The sequence below is a fragment of the Squalius cephalus genome (assembly GCF_949319135.1).
Source record: "Squalius cephalus genome assembly, chromosome: 16".
Classification (NCBI taxonomy): Eukaryota; Metazoa; Chordata; class Actinopteri; order Cypriniformes; family Leuciscidae; genus Squalius; species Squalius cephalus.
In genome coordinates, this window is record NC_137137.1 from 6,071,237 (window position 1) to 6,087,377 (window position 16,141).

Sequence of the window (16,141 nt, forward strand, 5' to 3'; positions counted from 1 at the left end):
TATGTGCCTGATCCCGATGCCGGAGAAATGCACTAAGCAAATTTGCCTGTGAACGCTTCATATAAATACAATATAAGTTGGTCTAAATCTGGTTGATCACTTATAGGCTATCAATGTTATATATATATTGTCATATCGTCCAGCCCTAAAACTAGTTTTTGTCAGTGTTTATTATAAACATCAAATTAGGCAGAACATAAATATTTAATTGATGAGTTATTAATAAAATATATAACAATAGCCTACAATATATAGGATATGATTTTACCCCAAAATTCAACATATTGAGACAAAATGATAACTGCAAATCCATGTTTCTCTGCCTGGAGTCCGGTTGTTTCTAGGAAATGCAGCGACCTATTTGCTTCTCTTTTCTGTAGCTTTCAGAAGTCTGTAAAAAAAAAAAAAAAAAAAAAACTCAGATTTCTTTGTCAAATCTGTTTGTACAGTCAATCTCAAAGCTTTTTCCCGGTTTGGATGTGTTTTGTGTGTTTTCCATGGCATTCACGCTGAAAACCAATGCTGCCACTCAGTCTTTTTGCCACTCAGTGGGCGTAACCGCAGTCACCCTCTATACTAAGAAGGTTGATGTCTAACTTTAAAAAAAAAAAAAAATGAGGGGGAGGGTAGTGAATGACATCTCGGGTCACTAAAGACCCGAGGTATGCGTTTAAGGGCTAATTTTAGTTTAGTTTAAGTCTTTCAACTTTATTTCAGCTTTATTTCAATGAACAGAAATGTTTTAGTTACCGATAAGAACCCTGCACAGGAGTCCAAGCAGAGGAACCACAGGTGTAGTTCACTGCATTAATTGACAACCATAAAGTGTCCGTTTCCAAAAAGTGACCAACGAAACGGCTGTTATTGCCAGACGCTTTGTAAGAAGAATCTGGCTCAAAGTAACAACCGAAACAGATTATGAGTCATTGCTGAGGAGTCAAGCTTCAGTGAAAGCTGTTAAACCCTTTACCCCATGATGGTCTTTTGGCTGCTTTAGAGTATTTAGTAATGAAGGTCTTTGATTGGACCAGCTCACAGGGACTGCGGTAACATTATCCCGGTTAGTGTAACGCTCTAAATATGCTGCAAAGCAAGGGGAGCTGCTGGGTTCAGAAGTGCTGTCAAATCCCCAGCGTGACGACGCACCGCCGGGACAGTTTCTCTAGAGCCGGGCCTAAACAAACACCAGCCCAGAATCCATCAATACCACACCAGCTGCAACAGATGCCTGGAGGTCTCTGAATGTTGAACAGAGAAGGTTGTAGTGCTCTCTGTGTTTGTATGTACTGTAATAAATTACTGGGGTTACAAGCAAAGGCCATCAGTGGCTTAGAAGGGGTTTCAAAGCACATTTTGCAACAAAAAAGGTTGGGGAGCTGCTTGTTTGTTTAATCCTGTCAATCATATTTCAAGGGTAAATAACTATACCTCACTCGGGGAACTTTATTTTTAAACTGAATTGCTTTTAATGCAAATTATCCTTTTTCTTTCTTTCGTCAAGTAGTCTAGAGCTCTTTGCTCAAGCTCGTGCATTATGAAAAGCACATCAGATGCTAAATCAAGTTGCTTTGACATTTAAGGGCAGTTTTATGTTCGCTTTTAGTGCAAGTCGACATAAAAATACTAAAGTTAAATGTTTTAAAAGCAACAGTCATATCTGATATTATGTTGCCTTGACAGGAAATGTTTGGCATAAAGCTTTGAATTTTTGTCTCCAACATTTTTGACATAAGCAGCCATTATTGAATTTTATAATTTAGTACAAGTAAACTAAAATGGTTATACAGTATTACTGTAAGTTAATACACAACATTCTCAAACACTAGATTTATCCTTGGAGATAATATAGGACAGGCTTTAATAGTGACATGGGTCTCATTATAAGCACACAGCAAACAAAACAAACAAGTTGAAATGAAATCTACACATTTTATACAAATATATAATAGATATTTCAATAAACTTGGATAGAAACATGAGTAAAATACAACAGTTGTTTGAAATCTACCCCTCATCTACACTACATTTAATGTCTTGTCTTTGTATTCTTCATTCACTGGACCCTCATTTATGCTAGAAAAAAAAACTGATTGGCAAATCATAAAATAATACAATATGGATCATTCCTGAAAGTGTCTGTAAATTTTGTGTGGAGGTAGAGGTTTGAATTGTGCGTGTTCATACCTGCATCAGAGATAAAAGGGGAGGAGACGGTCCACTCGTATAGAAATAAATGGGAACAATTGTAATGCTCATTATGGCAGCTGTTGTCCTCGGTTAAAAGAGTCAACCACATTTTAGAGAGAGGCACCGCCTGTTTATTTACTCTATGTATGTGCATGGACCAGCCTGAAAAATAATGTACAATTTAAGCTAATTTGAAGCAAGATTTATAATGGCATTGTTGTCAGATTTTGTCCCAGATATTATTTAAATAACATTGCCAAAAAGTTTTGGAAATTTTGAACAAGATGGCGTCTTGTGTCAGTGTCATTTATTGAGCGTTACAATTATCCCTGCTTCCTCTGCCCTTACTATTGGCATAAAGAGTTTTTTAACAATAATAAAGATTTCAAGAACATTTTACTACAATTTCACATAAATCACATCTAACCATGTGCGAATCAGATCATGTAGAAAACTGTTTTGTTACAAAGGTTTTCTAAGGTCAAATAAACATACAGTATACATTACAAGAATTATGTTATAGCTTGAATCCTCATATATATTTACTTTTATATAGACAATTAATTATTAATTGCTGTTAAAGCAGCCTAAATTGTATTTAATCCACAATAATTCAATACTGTGGCAAATTAGTGTCTTCCTCTTTACTTACTTCAGAGAAGCAATATCTATATCAACACCTCTAATGATGTCAGTTCAGCCCACCAATCATCTGTCTGCATTGCAATTAGCGCCACATTCTGATTGCTCATTTGTCATATAACACCATCACTGTTCATCACTGTGGCTGCTTCTGCAAGGGCTCGGTGTGGACGTGCTGACCTTCCCGTTTTCTCCCACCCATCCGTTGGCATCCTTCGCTCGCACCCAGTCTTTACCCACGTAACCTTTGACCTCCCCTATGGAGCACCTCTCACTGGCATCCAGCGCTAACATCCTCCTGAACATCTGCATACACATGGGTGTGAACCTTTTCCATTGAGACGGCACGGGGGTCTTTGCCGGCGCTCTGCGCCAGTCTGCAAACTCCTCGTAGAAATCGTCGCTGTCGTTGCAGCGCTCCCAAGGGAAGAAGCCCGTGAGGATACAGAATAGAAGAACAGCAAAGGCCCAGGTGTCTAAAGTGGGCTCCACTCTGAGCGGAGGGACTTTCACCTCCTTCTGACCTTCCTCTAAGACCATGGCGCACAGCTCTGGAGCCATATACGGCAGCGTGCCTGATATGAAGCGGATGAAGGTTCCTTGTCTCTGGGTGAGGCCGAAGTCGGCCAGTTTGACCCGCCGGCAGTGTGTGTCCAGCAGCAGGATGTTCTCAGGCTTGATGTCCCGGTGGACCAGGCCACGCTGGTGGATGAACTCCAGAGCACAAGAGATCTGAACGGCACAGCGCTTCACTGCGCATTCAGGGATGCCCACCTGGAGAAGAGCAGAAATCAATAAACTTTTGTTAAAAGTAGGATATCTTGTACACAAAAATGGCACAAAAAACTAATATTTGGTAACATAAAATAAATATGAAATATAAATTACATACTGTAAAATGACAAAAAACTAATACAGTAAATCCATATTTTTGAGTACATATATATAGATATATATATAAACAGTCAAACAAAAAAATATTCAGACACCATATATAGTTTTTGATATTTTTTTACTAGTGGGTGCAGGACACAATAGTTCATTTATGTAAGTTAGGATAGCAAGGTGTCTGAATAAATTTTGGTTTGACTGTATATATAAATATATATACACACATTTTAAATAATAAATATATATTTTTATATATATTACATAATATATAACTACATCTTTTACATTTAAAAACAATTATGAACTGAATTGAATTTGCTCAGTAATTTACTTCAATAATATGTATATGAATAATAGTGTATAATGTATATAAATAACATTTTGCTAACTGTGCTTTGTGCACAACTTTGTCAAGACAACATCATTGCAATATACGATTGCATGAGTTTAGGAGCCCCTGCGGTGTTATTGCCACTGTAAATCTTTCCAATCCTTCAGTACGTCTGGCTTAAGGTTTCACTGGATATGTTGAAGTAACAGAGACTCATGTTGTGACAGAGAAAAACAGCTGCTCTGCTCTTTTACTCACACATTACACCCTCCAAGATTTCCTAAGACATGTGAACATTACCGAAATATGTCAAGCGTACCTCCTGCTCCTTATTCAGTACGAAAAGCATGTGAACATGTTTAGCGTGCGGTCTGGATTCCAGATCCTTAAAGTCACTCCAGGCCTGCACTGGCATGTTAAGGATCTGGAGCTTTATTAGTCACATACTGTGCAAGTGTTTACTTCAGCTATGGGCACTTTGGCACTGCGGACATAATAAAATAAACCTAAAATATACGTTTCTCACTAGTTTCTTTCAATTGTGTGCTCAACAGTAAATGATCCGATCAATGTCATTTTCACCATTCCACCATCTCAAATTATGGAATCACTCTGTGTTGGATGTTAAGGTAGAGAAAATTACATTTTAAATATTTTTTAGTGACTCCATAGCTTATTCCATTGCTAATATTTTCTTAAAGTATCTGGAAGTTATGAAAGCCCTCAGAGGCCGTGCATTATTTTCTGAGACAAAAAAATCTGTAATCAAAAAATCACCCATCTGTAGTCCGCAATGCATTTAATCAGCATCTGTCAGACATCATTATATAAGCATGCAGACATAAAATATACCACATCTGGAGACACATAGTGTCTGTGACGATGAAAATGTAACCTTCTCAAGTGTCAGACATTGATTTGGAAGCTATCTGGCAATGACAGACATAGTCAGTGTGTCTGGCTATATATATGTATGTATGTATATATATATATATATATATGCATGCAAATGATGCAAAAAGTACAAAAATATGATTTATTTGTGTATATTTATATATATATAGTGTGTGTGAAAGTGCTTTTATTACCTCCAAACCAAGAAAATATCATGATCACAACAGATTAAGAAAAAAAAATCTTGACTTATTTGGGTTTCAGTATTAAATATACACAAATAAATCATATTTTTGTACTTTTTGCATCATTTGACATAATTACAGATTTATTGGAAATGATGCACAATTTAATATTGAAATGAGATATTGATCTTGATTTTACTGTAATATTTACACTAATTGTGGCATAATTTACACCATGATCAACACCTTGTAATTTGTGTAAAAAAAAAAGTCCATCTTTTTTTAAATGCTCTTAATTAAATTTGACATTTAATGTATTTAATTGAATTAAACATTTAATAATTATTATTTCATGATGAATTGTTATAGTTAAAGACTGAATGTCCGGGACAAAGGACAAATTTATATATAAAATGCAATTGAAAAATAGTACAAATAATGGCGGCATGGTAAAAAGTAATCAGTTTTAATGTTTGAGTTTTAAAGTGCCCGTACTTGAAGAAAGACCCATGCGTGTGTGAATTGGCAGTGCTATTACTAGTGCATATGAATAAAGGGAAAGATCTGATGATGTTTGAGCACCCACCCGTGGCTGGATGATGGCGAACAGGTCCCGTCCTGTGACGAGCTCCTGGGCGAATCCGTAGTGCTCGTTGGACTGGAAGGCGATTCCAAACAAGCCCACGATGCAGGGGTGGCAGGACAGATGCAAGGAGATGCAGTATTCTCTCAGAAAGCCCTGAAGTTTGGTCGAGGCTTTGGGAAGCACTTTGAGAGCCATTGGAGTCCCTGTGACACAATCAGCAGTGAAAAATACACACTTTTGGCCTTCATAGATGGTGCTCTATAGAGACATAAAATGATGACGTATAGTGGAAAGTATTTTCACAGCTGTTATGATGTCTTGGCATTAAGATTTGAGGGAGTGTAAAAGAGGAGATAGTGTTTCATTTAAATAGCATTAAATCATTTCTGCACTGCTCTGAGTGATCTCTAACAGAAGTGTGCATGCAGTAACTCTATCAAACTGTAATACTATAGTACTTTGATACACATCATCATGGCATGGTACTGAATGATTCCGATGTTCATGTACACTCCTGGGCAAAAAAGAAAAAGAAAGGGCCAAGCCCAAAATGGCTAAACACTTTAGTTGTCTTAACCACAAATTATTGGTCAGGAAATTGCTTTAATTAGTATTAATTAAATAATTATTTTGTGCTTTTGGTAAAGTTTTTTTGTCGGATGACCTAAAAATGTGCTTCAAGTGGGAACTGAATCTAAACTGATTTTATAAAAGTCCAAAATATTCTAGGTTATTTTAGTAAATCAAACAGAAGGGTTTTTCCACAACATTTCAAATAGTACGCCTGCCATGACCTCGGCATGTTCAACTCAGTGAGTGGTGTCCATTTACCATCTTGAGAATAAAAACAATTCTTTTATATTTTCAGAAGCTTTATGCCGAACGTCACATGATCAAACAGGTCTCATGCATCTGCTTGTGGGAGAAAGTGTTAACGCCAGTACTAACTGACGCACGCCAATGTCTATGGACTTTTTAACCAAGCTAGTTTTTTTTTTAATAGTTTTTATTTTATTTAAATACCTAAATGTTAGTGAGAAAAAAAACAAAAAAAAAACTTGATATCAATTTGCATATAGCTACAATGGACATCAGATATGATCATCTTTGCTTTCCAAAAATCTATATTTGGCCGAGCGGTCGTTTGGATGGCTCGCCAATGTATAAGATTTCTCTAATATATAAAATAAGTACGATTGACAAGAGTTTCGTGTGGGGAGAATAATTTATTCTCTATAATATATAGCTCTTCAGCAGCGATGTTAGCATGTCGTCCTTCAAAAATCTTAACCCAAAGTTCTTTCCGTGGGGCAGAACTTTATAACAGAGACTCGATACACAAGATTTGTGTGGGCCGTCTGGCCTATACACCTATCATTTGGTTCACACCTTTACAGACACAGTTTCAGTTGATTGCATCTTGAGGCACAGTAACAATGTAAATGCATCTGACTAAAGTCAACTGAAATACACATAATTTCACTCCTTTGACAGTATCTTGAGAAAAACAGCTCTATCTATATTTGATGAAGCACAAAAGACCTGAACCGGAAGCGATGCGACTTGTTTTACAGAATACGGAGGTTTTTTTGTAGTGCATAACCCCATTGCGGTTTCAATTTATTTAATTGCTGTATTCGTCCATTCACCTGGACTCGCACTCTCAAACAGTTTTCGTCTTGTGTCATATTTATTGTGTAAGTGAGTGTAATAATTTGTGAGCTGAAAAATGTACAGTCAGCAAGTCATTATCTTAAAATAAATCCATTCAGGGTGATACAAGACCCCAAAGGAGTTAGTTAAAAACCCAAGATTGCACTTTTTAATGCTGGGATCAGGTATGTATTGTTTTAAAAAGAAATCACAGAACTTACTGAACTTTTAAAAAACACAGTGAGTGACTTAATACAGAATAAAGGCTCAATAGCGTACCTTTACAGCGGTGGGTGACCAGCAGCACATGGCCATACTTGCCACGGCCAATTTCTTTAATGATGTTGAAATGTTCTTTAATCTCGAGCTGACATAAGCTCTGAGATGTCAACTCCATCAGCTCGTCTATCAGACTGCTGCCCTCCTCCACTGAGCCCAGTTCAATCATTGCACTGCCTGTCCTGGGAAATAAAAGAAAACCAAAGAATATTCAGCACACTGTTCATTTTAGAGTGTGTAAACGTTAACAACATAATGCCTTTCAATAGAAACTGTGCCCAGCTGTAAATGTGCATTTGTCTATGTAGGCGATATGATTATTATTCCAAATATATTATTATTAACATACAAACTAACATACAGTAAACTATTTTCCTAAAACTGTAAATTACATCACATAAAGGACCCCTGTAGACCCTGTGTACCAATTTCAGCAGACCACTTAATAAATATAAAGTTTAATTAATTAATAAATAACAAAAACTATTATATATTTCTAGAGTTTTCCTTTACATCATCTTGGAAATGCCACTCAATGACATTGCCAAACAGCAATTCTAAATAAATAAATAAAAAAGAATCAAATGTTCATCAAAAACTGATTCTTTTGGAAGTCTTGTATTGCACATTCACTTTGCAATAGCGGAGTGTTTCTGTTTGTCCTCGTCACTCATCACTGAACAATCAACACATTCCTCCTCAGCTTCCAAACACTCACTACATACATTCCCGCTCCTGTTAAGCTCCTGTGCTCTCTGTACTCTGATACTCTACAAAACACGTGTGCAAGACCTGCCGCATCAGGAATATGAATACAGAATGTAATGTGGTTATGTGTGGTATGTGTGATTATCGTTTATGAGCTCTTCCTTCCTTTTAAACTCTAAGCAGGTTGTTGTAAATTACACTGCATGCTATTACAATGAACAGGAAAAAAATAAAATAAAAACATGATTCCATGTATTATGCTGATAATAACTTTAAAACATAAATTAAATAAATATCTAGAAATGCACATGTAATTGCTTTATTAATGTACATGTGAATTATATCACACTATGTTTGTGTAGTCCAGCCTTCTTAGTCCAGAATTTATTCAGCTTTTCAAAATCAACGCTATACACTGAAAAAATCGCAACCTTGAAACTTGAAATGGTAACATCTAAATCAACCGTCAAAAAATATTATTTAACATCACTGAATCCACCTGAATAAATTGATTTATACAAACTAATTTGAATGCGTTACATCAGGAAGAAAAAGTTATTTAAGGTAACAATTGCATGTCACCACTTTTACTGTGTATTTAATCCAACCAAAATGGATTTTTCCATCAATATCAGTCTTCAACTGCATTGGCAATTTTAAGAAACATTTAAACCCACAATTATTTACAAATCGCTGCAATGCAAATATTTGTAAATTCAGACTAGCCGAATAACACAGTGTCCATACAGTATGCATGCACAATAATGCACAGGATTTAACTTAATCGACAAATCTGCCATTGTTAGCTGTGTAGTAATGTCTCTCTGTCTCTCTCTCTCTCTGCCCTTCTCTCACCTCTCTGCAGCTGTGCAAAGGATCAGGGCGCCCAGACGCAGCAATAGCAGTGCTGCAGCCGAAGTGACTGAGGATTCCTGTTCTAACGAGGGCTTTGAGCTCCTGCAACGCTTTATATGGAAGAAGCACCCGCTCTGGGAAGAGTTACACTTCTCTGGTGCTGACTCCACCCATGTTCACTGACATATATCAGACACACAAGGCTGAGATGTCATATCATATTTATGCATATTCAGAAGCACACACAAAAACCTAAGTTGGCCTATAGTTTCTACAAAAACACTGCGTTCAAAACTTCAGAACTGGCTTTTAAGATGCAGAGCATTTAATAATCAGTTGAAGCTGATTTTTTTGGAATTAGGAATATGGTCATATGTGCGTTTATGCACGTGTTGGACTGTCTATCTGTTTAAAGAACAGTTTATCTGTCTGGTCGAGGGTGACTGTCTTTTGCGTACTCTCACAACATCATCAGATTCTATTTTTATCTCCATTCATCAGTTCTTTCATCAAAGAGACAGAGTTATTTTATAAGAACAACTTGACAAATACCCCATAAATGTCTTGTTTAGTTTATAGTCAATCGAAAGGGTTTCAATAGACAGAAATACTTGAAATAAAATAAAATATCTATTCATAACAAGGATTTTAATCAGATCCCTCATAACAGGATGTCTATAAAATAATTTAAATCTTATTAATTTGACTAATTATTTTCTTAATTCTCAGTATATTTAAGTTATATTCAATAATTTATACTTTAAATACATTTAATTTCAGATTACTTAAGAAATTTAGGTATTTTTTTAAACAATTTCTTCAAGGGCTTGAAGATGTCAATATTGTTTTCCAGTGACACTTTATTCTAAGCCAAGGTGACGTAGATACACATTACTTCATGTACTTATGGTAATAACAGTAAATTATGCATAATTACAAGTAACTAACCCTAAACCTAACCGTAACTCTCTAGTAAGTGCATGTAGTTAATTAATATTACTCAGTACTTATTTGAGTAAGTACAATGTAACTACGTTACCTTAAAATAAAGTAACCTTTTTCCATTTTTTTGTTTTAAAGTGATCCTGGAGACTTTTTAGCATAGCCTACCATTATCATTACTTTATCATTTATGTGTATTTTTTTCCCTTTTCCTCCTGTATATTTCCTTCTTTATATTTTATTGTATTACAGAAGCTTAGGGGTTTGTTTTCCTCTTTATTTTATGAATTAAAGGGTCAAAGTCTAAAGGGTCAAAGTCTATCAAAGTCCCTTTTTTGTCTTTGGATACGTGTAGAATTCAGAAACCCTTGTTATTAGCGACACCGATGGCCGTTAAGTGAACTGCAGCCAGCAACTAACTGCTCGTGATCGCTCTCGTGGCTCGTGCACATGTATAGTAACGTAGGCCTACAAGAGAGAAGAGACTGAACGTGAGGCAAGGCCCCGATATACTTACCACAATGTTCTTTTTCGTTCATCGCTTTTAGAGGTAAAAATAAGTTGGAAATACCTTTGTAGCGATATACTTTTAAGGAACATCTCGACGCCGTCCACGAGAGTGACGTTTATGAATGTAATTATCGCTTTCCTCTCAATAACAAAATAAACAACAAAAAGGACAGCGAGAAAGCAGCAGTTAAGAAAGCATCTGATCATAGTGATTTGCACCAGATCTGCAATTCACCGGCATCATGTCGACAGATGAGGTAATTCAAATGACTCTGTTATGATAGTTTGAGTAACTTATATTGACAATAGATTATATAGATATAATCTCACTATGTGAGACTATAGTTTGAATTATTCCCTTTTCTTTGCATGACACATTGACATTACTGTACAAAATGGCTCTTTCGGCATTATCCTAAACTTTTAAGAAGAGAGGCTCTCGGGAGCGCGCGTAACCGTCACATCCTTTTCCTGGCAAAAACGTCCTTCAGGCTTTCATAGACAAACTAGAAATCGGGGGAAAGTTTTGTTTTTTGAAGTTTCATTCACAAAATGGCAATAAAAAGCCATTAATAAATGAGAATAATAAAAATAAAAACACCCTTAAAAACAGCTCGTAAACACTTTATCACTAGGCCTATATATGTATTGTATATGCAAAAGCCTCTAAGTGCCATCTGAAATTTTCTTCTAAAATGAGCATTTTTATCAAGCTCGTATATTTAGGTTCAGTAATTTCACTTTAATGACAATTAATAGGTAATTTTCATTGCCATTAAAGTGAAATAACTGAACATAAACATACAAGCTTGATAAAAATTATCATTCTAGAAGAAAATTTCAAATGGCACTCAGAGGCTTTTGCATCTGAAGTCTTCATATATATTATATTATAACCATTTAAGCATGAAAGTATATTATGCAATCATTTAAGACATTTACTCGTTAGAACCTTTTTGGCATACATTAAAGTGTTCTTTAATATTGAGTCAAGAACACAAGGGATCTATTTAGAACGCCTTTGATCCTTTTTTTTTTTTTCTTGAGAGTGTAGATTTCAAGCCCATGAGCAGGAAGGTTCTTACTTAATCAGTCACATTAGCATCCAGTCTGACACTAAATTATGTCATGGTAGTTGAGATGTCTTAGACACTGGGATAGTGTTAAGGGCACCAGTGTTTTTTTCCTGGGAGGCCATCGGGAATGGAATTACAGTTCAGTGTGGACAGACGGTCAGCCAAACCCTGTTGCTGCATATTTCATATTATCCCAATTATGCACCACGCGCAACATGCTACTCGTCTTCAGTGACCTAGAATGTGCCTAGCAAATTAAGAATAAAAACAAAAGCAGGGCACAAAATTAGCATAATGGTTTCAGCGAGATAATCTTACTTCATCACCACAGGAACGCTAATTTGGGGTGAAAATCACTGACTGGCTTTGACAGTGATCTCACTTTAGAATGATTTTCTTTCCCACCGGTGTGAATAACGTGAGTGGATCATGGGTTTCTTACCACCTGCTGTCACAGAATAGATTCGTTTGAACACTATAATCATATTACATATCAAGTTCTAGACTGTACGCCACTGTTTTATGTGACTCATTTGGCATTTGCACTCTCATTTATATTGTAAATTACACCGGCATAGTTGAGAAAAAGAATTCTGCTTTTGAAGATCATCAAATGCTGTTCATTTAAAGAAGCACAGATGCTTTTGTTGTATTACACTTAAGGGAATGTTCTGGCTTTTATGCAAGTTACGATCCTTCAACAGCATTTGTGGCATAATGTTGATTACCACAAATATTATTTTGACTCGTCCCTTATTTTCCAAAAAAAGAAAAAAGAACGAGGCACGAGCAAATGAGCAATATAAGTACATTTTCAAGAATTTAGAAGAAGGCATGTTAAGCTTATTTATAAATGTAATTATTTAATTAATTTTTAAAAGCTTCCATTAATTCTTCTGGCAAAAATGTTGTCTATAACTACACAAAAAAGATTATTATGCGAGTTTTTGCACACTAAAATCATGTTAACAACACATATATTGTTGAGTGAGTATTTTAACATATGTTTATGGATTGGCCCCATTATAAGTGCCTCACTGTAACCCAGACGAGGAGGACACGTTGTTGATTGTGCTTAACTTGTACTGAACTTATACTGGTTACACTTAAATATCCTATGTAAGTAGCCTATATAAATGGCATTGCATTAAACCAAATAGTGACTTTTTTTTATTATCTCAGTGTTTGAAACAGACAGGAGCACAAAAATGCCCAACAGACATCGTGTTTAATCTTAAAACCAGTGCAAGTGTATCTGTTTTTCAATCTGTGACCAGTTGTGTGTGGCCGACCTGGGGTCTTTGTAGGGCATTGAGTAGGTTAGGACTAGAAAAGCAAAGGGTTTATTTTAGAGGAGAAGTGTTTTGAGCCAGAAACGACGTAGAAGGTGCAGACAGCTTCGTAAGATATCGTTTCAGATCTACATGCCAACCACTCTGCTGTGTGTGTGTGTGTGTGCGCGCCTGTCCGTCTGTCCTCTCCTCTGATGAATTAGGGGGCAGTAGGTCTCTGCGGAGCACACTTTTAGAAGCGGTGGATTCAATAGGTGCTATTCTTATAGGCTAATTACTCTCCCTGGCAAACGTTCTTTGATACAGAGCTTAGACTGGGTTTTGAGTTGGATTGTAGAGCACGGTGAAGACGGATGAATATGACACTAATGAATGAGGTGCTTTCAATGCCATTGAGATATGTGCCAAGTGGCCTTCACCTTATGAACATTTACATTGTACATTTCAAGAATTTTCTTTTTATCAAGAACCATATTTTGCTGTAGGTGTATGCTCAGAGACTTCAAAACGCAGTTTTATTGGGACAATCCAGAATCGTAATCCCAAACACATGGGCAAACCATACAAGTGAGCAACAGGGCAGAAAACACAGGCAAATGGGGAATATTGAAAACAGGCAGAGAAATGAAACAAGGATAACACTCCATGTAACAACATTAAAGACTCCGCATAGAATGAGTGAAAATACAGGGCTTATATAGGCAGAGTTAACAAGGGTAATGAGAAACAGCTGAAAGTAATCAAGCATAATGAGTTTGGGAAATGGGTAATGGAAAATGCAGTCCCTGATGAGATCAAAAAGACAGAAAGAGTGCCCTCTGGTGGCTACTATAGGCACTCCAGCTGGACATTAATAGTCATTGTTTTAGCTGCTACACACACACACACACACACACACACACACACACACACACACACACACACACACACACATATATATATATTCCCCAACAACAACACATTTAATTGATCAAAAGTGACAATAATGACATTTATAATGTTACAGAAGATTTCTATTTCAAATAAATGCTGTTCTTTTGAAATTTCTATTCATTAAAGAATCGTAAAAATGTCTTACGCTTTCCACAAAAATATAAAGCAGCACAACTGTTTTCAACATTGATAATAATAATAAGGGATGTTTCTTGTACTCAAAATAAGCAGAATGATTTCTAAAGGAACGTTACAAAAATAGAAAACATTTATTTTAAAATTGTAATAATATTTGGTGGTATTTGTAGCAAAACCCAACAAAACCGTTGATGGCTTGCATTACCAAGATAAATCATGGTTTATAAAAAAGAAAATATAATAAAAACAAAGTATGCCTTCATTCCCCTAATAGACTTTCCAAAATTGGCGAAACAGCATTTCCACTAACAATATACCGTAATTAGTGTTACTATAGTAACTGGTGAATATTTGTAAAGGATTAACATGATTAAGATTTAAGAAGTGTCTGAATTGTGGACAGAATTCAAGTAACATTCTGAAATCGACATTCAGTCACACACTGTACGCCACACAATCCGATATGAGTAGCGTCTGTGGCAGAGAGATTCTCTCCAGTGTTAAGTGTTGAAAATTGTAAGGCACGAGCCCCCCGCTGCCAAGCCCAGCAGGAGAACGCTGACTATGATGTAGTGGGGTTGCGGCGGGATTACGCAAAGCCATAAAGCTGACAAGAATGTTTGAAACTTCCCATATCTTCCTATCTGCCTCACACTTACACCCAGACGGACACCAAACCCAGCACCCTAGTGTCTAGTGGGCAAGATACGAAGTGTTTTGTCAACAAAGAGCATGGCAGCAGAGTGTTGTCTTCCAGAGAGTGTGAGAGAGGGCTTTAAATCAAACCCAGGCATGGTGTGATAGTACAGACAGCAGCTCTCACTTCTAAAACAGTCAGGGAATGTCTATCTCCCGCTAGTCATCAGAACAAACAAAGAGGCAGTAATGTGAGCCAAACAATGTCTGTTAATGTTCACCCCCTGTGCCCTGTGATTCGTCCTGCAGGCTTCTGTGCATTCACATGATGGCTGTTACATAAAGAATACAGCACAAGTACACTGTCATTTTGTGTGTGAAAAATGCTACAGTAAAATCTGTTAATTGTGAACTGTAAGTTACCTTAACGTTCAAAATGCATATTATATTTAAAAAGAATATGCTTTTTTTTTTTGTTCACTGTAAAAAATTTCTAACCTCTCCAAGTCAAAATTTTCTAGTGACTGGTCACATCTAAATTTTTAAATTGGCCCAAGTGCAATTCTTGTTGCAATAGTCTGTTAACATTGGCTCAATGAGAAATAATACGTCAGACTAATTGAAAAATTTAGATGTTATCAGTCACTAGAAATTTTTGACTTGGGGATTTTTTTTTACAGTGTTGTTGGTAAAAGAAAAAAACGGTAAAAAGGATGGATCCTAAGTCTCTGCATTATGCATTATGTTAAATTGCATTTATATAGCTATATTGCTTCCTATGTAATCAGTTATGTACTAGAGGATAAATTGAGAATCATCAATTTTTTTTTGTTTAAAATAGAGATCACGGCAAAATGTTAATTGCTGCAGTCTGTTTAAAAAATATATTTAATTAATTTGAATTTGAAAAAAAAAATAGCTCACTATTTAAAGTCACTCATAAAGACTTCACAGCATTTTTGAACGAATCTCTTGAATGAATGATTCAATGACGAATATATTTTTTTAAAGTTACTTGCGCCACCTACTGTTGTAACAATGTAATTGATACAAGTCAAGTCAAGTCAAGTCAAGTTTATTTATATAGCGCTTTTCACAACACAGGTTGTATCAAAGCAGCTTCACAGTAATAAATTAGAACAATACATCAATGTTTGTTTCTAGTGGAACGTCTACGTTTGGTAATGCTGATCAATAGTATCGTTGATTGATTAATTAAATTAAATATCCCCAAATATACAAGCTTTATTTGAAGCGTCAAGTTACTTTCAACAGGTATGATAGACAAATCGTTGACATTTATAAGCACATGAGCAAGCCCATAAGAGCGCATGGGTGCTTGAATCAAGATCGCAAACTTTTAACTATAAATCATGCGGCTCTATTGTGTACTTTAGGGTATT

The 16,141-nt window shown here is 36.0% G+C and overlaps 1 protein-coding gene across 1 annotated transcript; it reads right to left on the reverse strand.

Moving 5' to 3' along the window:
- Positions 1-1,839: 1,839 nt before the first annotated feature.
- On the reverse strand, positions 1,840-9,302 carry LOC307173493 (serine/threonine-protein kinase SBK1). Its single transcript, XM_079896641.1, has 4 exons — positions 9,212-9,302; positions 7,649-7,830; positions 5,717-5,919; positions 1,840-3,603 (listed from the first exon to the last, which is right to left on the reverse strand). The coding sequence occupies exons 2-4, from the start codon at positions 7,815-7,817 to the stop codon at positions 2,956-2,958; spliced, it is 1,020 nt and encodes a 339-aa protein (XP_079752767.1). The 5' UTR covers positions 7,818-7,830; positions 9,212-9,302; the 3' UTR covers positions 1,840-2,955.
- Positions 9,303-16,141: the final 6,839 nt, after the last annotated feature.

What these genes read in the sequence shown, in the direction of transcription:
- LOC307173493 (XM_079896641.1), bottom strand. Translation starts at nt 7,817, where the DNA reads ATGATTGAACTGGGCTCAGTGGAGGAGGGCAGCAGTCTGATAGACGAG. An exon ending in GGTCACCCACCGCTGTAAAG is followed by an intron (nt 5,920 to 7,648) that starts GTACGCTATTGA and finishes ATTGTGTCACAG; the next exon opens with GGACTCCAATGGCTCTCAAA. An exon ending in TCGCCATCATCCAGCCACGG is followed by an intron (nt 3,604 to 5,716) that starts GTGGGTGCTCAA and finishes GCTCTTCTCCAG; the next exon opens with GTGGGCATCCCTGAATGCGC.